Source organism: Verticillium alfalfae, genomic scaffold (genome assembly GCF_000150825.1).
Source record: "Verticillium alfalfae VaMs.102 supercont1.6 genomic scaffold, whole genome shotgun sequence".
NCBI lineage: Eukaryota > Fungi > Ascomycota > Sordariomycetes > Glomerellales > Plectosphaerellaceae > Verticillium > Verticillium alfalfae.
Window position 1 is genome coordinate 555,439 of NW_003315033.1, and position 9,072 is coordinate 564,510.

At 57.2% G+C, this 9,072-nt stretch overlaps 2 protein-coding genes across 2 annotated transcripts; one reads left to right on the forward strand and one right to left on the reverse strand.

The window, feature by feature from the left end:
• Nucleotides 1–3,464: 3,464 nt before the first annotated feature.
• On the reverse strand, nucleotides 3,465–4,605 carry VDBG_05266 (conserved hypothetical protein; the record flags this gene model as incomplete). The annotated part of the gene is made up of 2 exons (XM_003004107.1): nucleotides 3,465–4,346; nucleotides 4,396–4,605. 2 exons carry the CDS (start codon nucleotides 4,603–4,605, stop codon nucleotides 3,465–3,467), a joined length of 1,092 nt encoding a protein of 363 aa, XP_003004153.1.
• Nucleotides 4,606–5,424: 819 nt separating this feature from the next.
• VDBG_05267 (elongator complex protein) lies at nucleotides 5,425–8,971 on the forward strand (the record flags this gene model as incomplete). The annotated part of the gene is made up of 5 exons (XM_003004108.1): nucleotides 5,425–5,582; nucleotides 5,636–6,579; nucleotides 6,629–7,772; nucleotides 7,822–8,053; nucleotides 8,141–8,971. The coding sequence occupies 5 exons, from the start codon at nucleotides 5,425–5,427 to the stop codon at nucleotides 8,969–8,971; spliced, it is 3,309 nt and encodes a 1,102-aa protein (XP_003004154.1).
• Nucleotides 8,972–9,072: the final 101 nt, after the last annotated feature.

Here is a 9,072-nt window from a genome sequence, read left to right on the forward strand (position 1 = left end):
CACCTACAGTCGTCCCACTCGAAACGTCCCCCCACTCATCCCATCCGTCGTTGGAACCTTCCCGGCGACAAAATTCAGGAAGCGAAGGGGCCGGGGTGGGATCAGAACTATTTGTTCACATTTCTTCTGTGATGAGATGGGCATCGTCCGTGGGTTGTCTCCTCTAACCCCCTTGCGCTTGCCCACCACTTGCCTCCTGGTTGTTGTCGTTGCTGTTGTCTGCTGTTGCTTCCCTCATCGCCTTTTGGCTTGACCATGCGCGAGCTCTTCTTCGCCAGTGAAATGTTTCCTGAAGCTCACCAAAATAGATCCTGGTCATTGATTACCAGGCAAGGCGACGCAGCAGCTTGATCCACTCGTTCTCTTGTGTCGCTCTCGCGAACCCTTCCTAAGCTGGCAACTCTGTTGCTTGGAGCCTCATCTTCATCCACCTCCACCCCTTACCCACGTGTCTTCGACTGGCAGGTCCCTTGTGGGAGCATCGAGTATCGTTGCGAAGCAGGCCGTGTGCCACAGTGCATGCGGTCATCCTAGTCCTTGTCCCGGCCACATCCTGGACGGCTTTCGAGGTACTCAAAAGACAGCAAACTGCAGTACCGGGGACCTACACCGTTGACCGGCGCCCAGCTGCTTGCTCTGTCATCGCTAATCAGACCACATCCATTCGTACCCTACATCTTTGTCAGACAAGGTACCAGACAAGGCTCACCAATCCCTCCGGCCGCACGTAGCTCGCGACGAGGCCGTAGACGAGATCACAGGGCTTGTTCACAGTGTGGCCCATTGGGGCATATTATCCTTTCTGCCGCGTGCATGTGTGACCCCCCAGCTTTCAGCATGGGGGTTCGAAATGAATGTCCTCGGACTTGGGCAGATCGGTTCCCCTTGGGTGGAGGACTGGTGGGAGCTGTTAGCGTATCGTGACGAGACAAGAAGGCCAGCACGCTCCTAGGTTACCCCGCCAGTAAATTTCTTCTTGTCGAGCCCACCCCCCCTAGCACCGTTCAGTGACCGTCCATTGTTGTTCAATGCAGTGCTGCGGACAAGGCGGACTAGATTGACCTGGAGTGGACACTGACAGGATCCCCTGGCTTGAGACCTTTTGCCTGCGATGATGTGAGACTGGATAGAACTTGCCAGCAGCAAGCACCGCAGTACCGAGAATGTTTTTAGACGACGGTCGATGGAGTTCACCAGGCGTCTTAGGCATTTACGGATGGACCGAAGGGGTGGGGGGGGGGGAGACGGTCTTTTTGGCCCTCTGTCTCGAGCTCCTACCGTTCGACAATGTCCAGAAACAGACACATAGCAGCTGACGGGTGATGCTTCAGGGGTTGCGCTACTAATGCGGTCCCTGCGCGTGCGGGGCGACTACTTTCCTACACCTACGTCATTGCTCTTCCTCAGTCGGCGTCATCAGTGGAGGAACGACACAGCGCGACGGCACACTGGATCTGGATCTGCGGGTGTCCGTTTCGGGCTACCATTTAAGGCTGGCAGCCTAGCTCTAGTTGGTTCGTGTGTAACGGAGCCGATGACGGGCCCGCGACTTCCTCTCCTTCGGCCCAGCTCCCTGCCAGACCAGAACACGGACGGACAGCGAGCAGCATTCTTGGTCTCCTGTGTGCGCCGATACCGATACGGTCAGTAACGTCCTTTCCTTTCCACAAAATGCCCGACCCATACCTTATTGTGCCACTGGCCAAGCCGGCACACAAACGGTCTGCCCCCGTTGCTCCAACTCCTAATCAGCCGATACCCATGGCTGTTTTCGGCCTGCGCTTCAGGCCACACATCACTCCTTGTCGTATTGTCATGGTGCGAGCCAAGCAGCTCCGCCACCAGATCGGGCTTCTCATGCCAGCACCTAATATCCGATCTGCGAGGGTGTGGGGAGCCAGCGATTATCGCCCAGTGCACTTTCCATGCTGCCGCGGTGAAGCATCACCAGTTCAAACCCACGCGTCTGGACGCTGGGTTTCTTCCCCCGCACGCCCTTCAAAAACAAAGGGTCCCAGAGACAAGGCTCTTCTTCGCGACTCGCAATGAGAGAAAAAAAAATCCCGAACTTACGGATCACAACACAGCAACGTACCATGAACACGAGTCAATGGAGAATTCCCTTCCCGTGGCTCGCTGCCCACAAAGGCTGATGCTTTACCCACTTCCACAAAAATATACTCTTCCAACTTACCAGAAAGCCCGTTGTTGACAACACTCACTTGACACCGACGGTACAACATACTACGGCGCAGCCATGAGCCCTCGTCGAGCCGCTGCGTGAATCATCGAGTGAGAACATTCGCCGACGCTGATCCCGACTCATCCAGCCTCGCCAAAAACCCACCGCGTACTCCAATCCTTCTGCCCCCTCCCCCAGCGGTCTTTTGCTCTCGGCGCCCTGCCTCCCTCACCGTCTTCTAGCGCAGTCAGTCGGCAGGGAACTTGCTGGCGTCTAGGCTTCAGTCTGCATGCAAGTGCTCCGTGACACACTGCCCCAAAAACCGGTTTTGCGCTCATCTCGGGATCCAGTCATTCTGCTGCACCGATCTTGGCGGGTTTTTGGAGGAGGCCTAGAGCCCGCGATACCCGTTTATGTTTGCTACTTTGGGTTTGGGTTGCGCGCATTCACACCAAGCGGCCACGGTCCTTGAGACAAAGTGTTCTGGTTTGGGAGTGAGATGTGACATTGCTGTTCGTTTATCCTAGCCGTCAGGAAGCTACCGGAACGGCCAGCGGCATACCTTTGGCGCCTCCGACTGAACACGCCAGCGACGTTGGAACTTTTTTTTTCTGATCCGTCAAGATAATCACGTGCACTAAACGCCAGTCCAACAACCGAGCCGAGAGCAGCTAGCCACCATCCCCCTCCACTACGAAACGTCACTGAGGCTGGCAGAATGCTAGGCGACAAAAGCTCCCCCACAAAGTGACGAACGGGCGAGGCTGATCAGTCGTTGCTCGCCCAGTCAAAAGTCAGGAGGCAGACCAAGTTGGGGGGCGGGCCATCGGGGGCTGGAGGACCATTCAGCGAGTCGGCGGTCGGGCGATAACCCTCCATGCAGCGCCGATCTCAGGGCTAGAAGGGTCCAAATCTTCCATTGACGTTGCTGCTGACCTTGGCGGTTTATTGTGTGACGCCGTTGGTGCCGATTGTAGCCACATTCGGTGAGGCTTCATTCCGTGGACTCTATCACGACTGCTGGCCGCAAGTCCCTGGGTGGAGGGCGAGCGCAGCGGTTGTTCCGCTACCAGGGCCCTTGGCTTACCAGCATTCTGGGTGCAACGGCTCGTTCGCAGGCTTGTTCGCCGAGGAACACAGATACGATGTCCAACTCTATTGATCCTGGCTATTCTGCAGGTCGCGGACAGGTTAAGACCCAATGTATTCGCCCGCCACTCCAACCATGTTCCGCCACCCCTCCAACGGATGCATTGCCAGGATCGCCGTGCTGATCTCGGTCTCACAGTATGACTTTGGATGCCACACTCAGCAACCAGGCGGCATCACGCCAACCACCCTCGTCAGGGTTCGGAGGCTGGACACGCTCGCCTGGCGTGCTGTTCGCTATCTCGAAGTAACGAACTGATGGATCCCTCCGTGTCGGTGTGGCCTCCGAATCAACCGGGTCGACGATATCGTCATCGCCGAGATCGGAGTCCTCGGCGTTTTCCTCCACCGAAAAGAGGGCCCAGCCGAACCAGGAGCCACGCCCGGCGTTCTCACCCTTGACCAACTGCCGCACCGCAGCCTCATCGTCCTGCGTCGTGTCCTGGTCGACGGCCTCGAGCTTCTCGTCCAGGTTTACAAAGTCAGGACCCTGGAGATATTCGTCACCCGCGGCCACTCTGTCGAAGTAGCCTTCGTCCGAATGCCGACCATCCAGCGGCGTCATGAGCTGGCTCCGGCGTCCGACCCTGCTGCCCGAGCGACTGCCCTGGCGACTGCCACGGGCGGAGCGGTACGGCTCGAGGTCGGCCACGCTGCCCCTCCGGCTGCCCTGTCGGATAGCGAGCTCACGCTCGCGCGCAAACTCCCTCTCAAAGGCCTCTTCTTCGGCGTCGCGCCCGCCGGCGAGGCTCGTCGAGCTGGCGCGCGACGTGAGCCACGTCTGGCCCTTATACTCCCTGGCCTCGCTGCTCAGCGCCACGCCAGCGCGCAGGAGCCAGTCGCCGCTGTCATCCTGAGGCGGGGTGGTCGTTCTTCTGACGACGGCGGGTGTGCACCGGGCGACGCCGTGCCAGACGCGTCTCGCGGGCGCTCCTTTTGCTCCGGCGCAGCGCGTCCTCGTCGAGAGGGAACGCAAGGTGGGAAGCAGACTTGCTCTTCGGGAGGTGGGCGCGTCCTGCTGCCACGGCGGCGGAGGCCTGGCGAGAGTGCGAACGAGACTGGACGGGCGAGCGGGTCAGGAGGCCCGGCGTCGTGGGTGCCGACTTGCCCTGAAGGTAGGAGGTCGTGTGGGGGGGAGGCGGGTACTCGGCGTAGGCATCGTCGTCAAGAGGCAGTTTCGTGGTCAGAGGGGCGAGTGTGAGGTGGTTGAGGTTCGTGGAGGAGCGGTTCTTGCGGCGCGCGTGGTGCGAATGTTGCTGATACGCTTCGTCCATCGTGGTAATTGCGAAGATGCAGAATTGGGTTGGAGAATGGACGTAGCCGAGTGACAGGAGGAGCAATCAATGGGCCGAATAAACAAGAAGCATAAATCAAGAGAACAGAAAGTCAGCCAATGACTCCCTGATGGCTCAGTGGTTCGACAAAGGTGGTTCGACAGGAGGAAAAAACGGCTGATGGGACGAGGAGGGAGGAGGAGCGGGAGGAAACCGGGAGCTTGTCGATGCAGAGGCGAATGCAAGAGGCAGAATCCGGGGCAACATGAGTCTGTGCCTACCCGTACTCGTGCCGAGGGAGCTGGGGTTTGCCAGCCGGCGCGAGTGCGGCTTGTGATTCGCCGATCGGGCTGTTTTGTGATGGCAAGCGGTGTGGTGATTGGTGGGAAGGGATACTTGGACGTGCAGTTGGGGAGGTACCTGTGTATGAGCTTCGATGGGACATCGTCGTTGGCTTCTGTCATGACTGGGGGTTCGACCGAATTCGAAGACAAATATGTTTGCATTAGAAAAACCGCTGGCGTAGATCTTCTGTGATTTCCTTTTCTTTCCTCGTAAAGAAGATTGGCGTGAGAGAGTCCAGTCAAGAAAGAGCACTCGCCGTGCCACTCAACAACCCGGTCGTCGACCACGGAAGGTACAGTGGGAATGCCCCGCCAATGTACCCCCTCCAATGACTGATCTCAAGACTTTTTCAGAATCCAACCACAGCTCAGTGATCTCAATGAGATATCAACGATCTGCCCCAACCAGGGCCTGTCTCTAGAGTGCACACAAAGACGAGGCCCAGCTGATCGCACGCAGACTCTGGCATTCGTCATGCGTAATCTTCGCAACATCCGCTTCGGCCAGTGGTCCCACGCCGACATTACTTCGACCTGCTGGGACCCCGCCAACGATGACCTCTTGTGCACAGTCGGACCTACTGAGGCGCGGGCCACCATCGACCTGGTAAGGATATCAGACCAGAACAAACTGTGCGTTCCAGCGACCACCCCCTCGAAAGCCCAAGACTGACTGACACATTCAGATCATCCAAAACTGTTGCTACCTGGGACGCGCCCAGCCCTAACCCTGATGTCACCGCCGACTCGATCATCAGCGTTCACCACTTTAGCGACACGGCCACGACCTGCATCATTCTCGCGGGCGGCGACATCATCACTGTTCAGGAGTCCGAAACATTTTCCTCGGGCCAAGATGCCGCACATATTGAGATGGTTGGCTCCATCGACGCCGGCATCACCGCAGCGCGCTGGTCGCCCGATGATGAGCTACTCACCATCACCACGGGCGACGGAAACGCCGTCTTCATGGGGCGGACCTTCGACCCAATCGCCGAGGTGGCCATGACGGCTCGGGACTTTGCCGCATCGAAGCATGTCTCTGTCGGCTGGGGAAAGAAGGAGACGCAGTTTGAGGGACGCGGCGCCAAGGCCCTCAGGGACCCGACAATTCCAGAAAAGGTAGACGAGGGTGTGCTCAGCACACAGGACGACCGTCAAGTCACCATTACATGGAGGGGTGACGGTACGTACGTTGCCGTCAACGCCATTGAAGGATCGAGGAGGGTGGTCAGGGTGTACACCCGTGAGGGCGTGCTCGACAGTGCCAGCGAGCCTGTCGATGGGCTCGAGGGCAGCTTGAGTTGGCGGCCGGCAGGAAACCTGCTTGCAGCTGTGCAGCGTTTTAAGGAGAAGATTGATGTCGTCTTCTTTGAGAGGAATGGTCTGAGACACGGCCAGTTCACCCTGAGGTCTCCGGACGGACCGGTCACAGAGCACGGCAGGATCAGGCTTGAGTGGAACGCCGACTCGACGGTCTTGGCTGTCATCCTGGGCGACAAGGTTCAGCTGTGGACGATGGGGAACTACCATTGGTATCTCAAGCAGGAGATTCCTCATGCTTCTTCTGCTCCTCCTTGGCTGGCATGGCATCCAGAGAAGGCGTTGAGGCTTGCATTGGCAACAACTGGCACGTCTCCTTGGGATGAAGCTACTGTCATCATGCTAACACTGTGCAGATGCCCTCACAGCTTCGGAATACACATTCACAGTAGCCCGAGGAGCACTGATGCCGCCTTACGATTTCGGCGCCGTGGCGGTTGCCGATGGGCAGACTGTCAAGGTCACCCCGATCCGGACAGCAAATGTCCCTCCGCCCATGTCGTTGTTCGACCTCGAGGTTCCCTCCAACATCGTTGAGGTCGTCTTCAATGTGGACAACTCGCGCATGGCAGTTCTGCATCGCCAGGGACTAGAACTCTTCCAGTGGGAGACCAAAGGAGAGCGTGCGCTTCGCCCAAAGCTACTCGGCTCAGCGACGTTCGAATCCTTGCTGGGAGATCCAAGAGCGCGTGTGCCTCTGCAGACCTGCTTCTCTGCATCTGACGAACTCTGTGTTTTGGTCTTCGACCAGGAGCTCAAGATTGAGGTGTTTAACTTCACGCCCTCTACTTCGACATTTAGCCTTGCCAATATACACGAGCTGAGTGATCTTGACCCTGTGTCATCAATCTCCAGTCACTGTGGCCTGTCGGATGCGGAGGCATATGCACAGGATCGCTCTGGAAAGCTCTTTAGTCTTTCTGGTGGTGCGGGATTGACGTCTCTTGGACGACAGCTGCCAGCGCCGCTTGCATGGCAACAGCTCGTCAACATCGAGGATCAATCTGTGTCTATTGGTATGACTCGCAATGGCCACTTATTCGCAGACACACACCTCCTGGCGAAGAATTGCACATCATTTGTGGTGACAGATGCCCACATTATCTTTACGACAAATAATCACTTTGTCAAGTTTGTCCATCTTGTCAGTCCTGACGAGATGGAGGTCCCTGGCGACAATCCACAAGACGACGAGCGGTGTCGTAGCATTGAACGCGGCGCCCGCCTGATCACGGCGATGCCAACGAACATGAGCATTGTTTTGCAGATGCCCAGAGGAAACCTCGAAACAATTTACCCCCGTGCCATGGTCGTGGCGGGCATCAGAAAGCTTGTTGATGAGAAGAACTACGCACGCGCCTTTTCATACTGCCGCACGCAACGTGTAGATATGAACATTCTCTACGACCACCAGCCGGAACAGTTTCTTGCACATGTCGGTCTCTTCCTGGATCAGCTCAAGGACGTTACTTATATTGATCTTTTCCTCTCGTCTTTACGGTCAGCCTCCCGCCTCGGATCCTGCTGTGGCCCTACTGACGATCAACAGGGAAGAAGACGTTACGCAATCCATGTACAAGGACACCAAACGGACCGCCGACCGCCCATCAGAAATTTCGCCTGATGTTCTCGCGGGCGAAAATGATTCCAAGTCAAAAGTCAACAAAATTTGTAACTCAATACTAAAGAGCCTGCAGAGCAAAAAGGATACGAACCTCCAGAACATCATCACTGCTCACGTCTGCAAAGTGCCGCCAGCGCTCGATGACGGACTTACCCTGGTATCTGGGCTTATGCAGGAAGATGAGAAGCTGGCTGAAAAGGCCATTGAGCACATTTATTTCCTAGTTGACGTCAATCGACTTTAGACAACGCTCTGGGTCTTTACAACCCGGGAACTAGCTTTGCTAGTGCTCAGCAAATCACAAAGGGATCCGCGCGAGTATCTGCCCTTCATCCAGGACTTGCACCAGCTCCCAACCCTTCGCCGCCATTTCCAAATCGACGACCATCTCGAACGACGCGGCAAGGCCCTCGTACACCTCAAGAGTCTGGATGTCTTTGACGAATTGCAACAATATGTCGTCAAGTATGCCCTTTATCAAGAAGCGCTGGACCTCTACCGTTACGACAAACCCAAGCACCGTACCCTCACCAATCTTTTTGCCGAGCATTCAGAGTCTGGGTCCAAATACCGCGATGCAGGCCTTGCATACGAATTCCTGGAGAATTACTCCAAAGCCACAGCTTGCTACCGCGCCTCAGGCGCTTCCAGTTGGCGAGAGTGTCTATACGCCGCCCAGCAGCAAACACCCGCACTTTCTCCCGATGCCCTGTCGGATCTCGCGTCTTCGCTTGCGGACGCCCTCACTGAGGCTAAAGATCACACATCCGCTGCTACCATCTACATCGAATACCTCTCCTCCATCGAGACCGCCATTCGCTCCCTCTGCAAAGGCTCCCAGTTTGCCGAGGCCCTGCGTCTCATCTCCCAGAAAGCCCGCCTCGACCTGTTGTCGACTGTTTTCGACCCCGCGCTCGTTGACGCGCTCAGCAGCACGACCGACCTACTCGCCGATTGCAAGGCCCAGCTCCGCGCTCAGGTACCGCGCATCATGGAGCTCCGCCGCCGTGCAGAGGAGGACCCGCTCGCTTTCTACGAGGGCGAGCGTGGGCCGGCCGGCGCCGACATTCCCTGATGATGTCTCCATCGCCGCCAGCTCTCGAATCAACACATCCGCCAATCTGTTCGCGCGCTACACAGGAAGAGTTTTGCGAGACGACACGAGCGACACAGGCG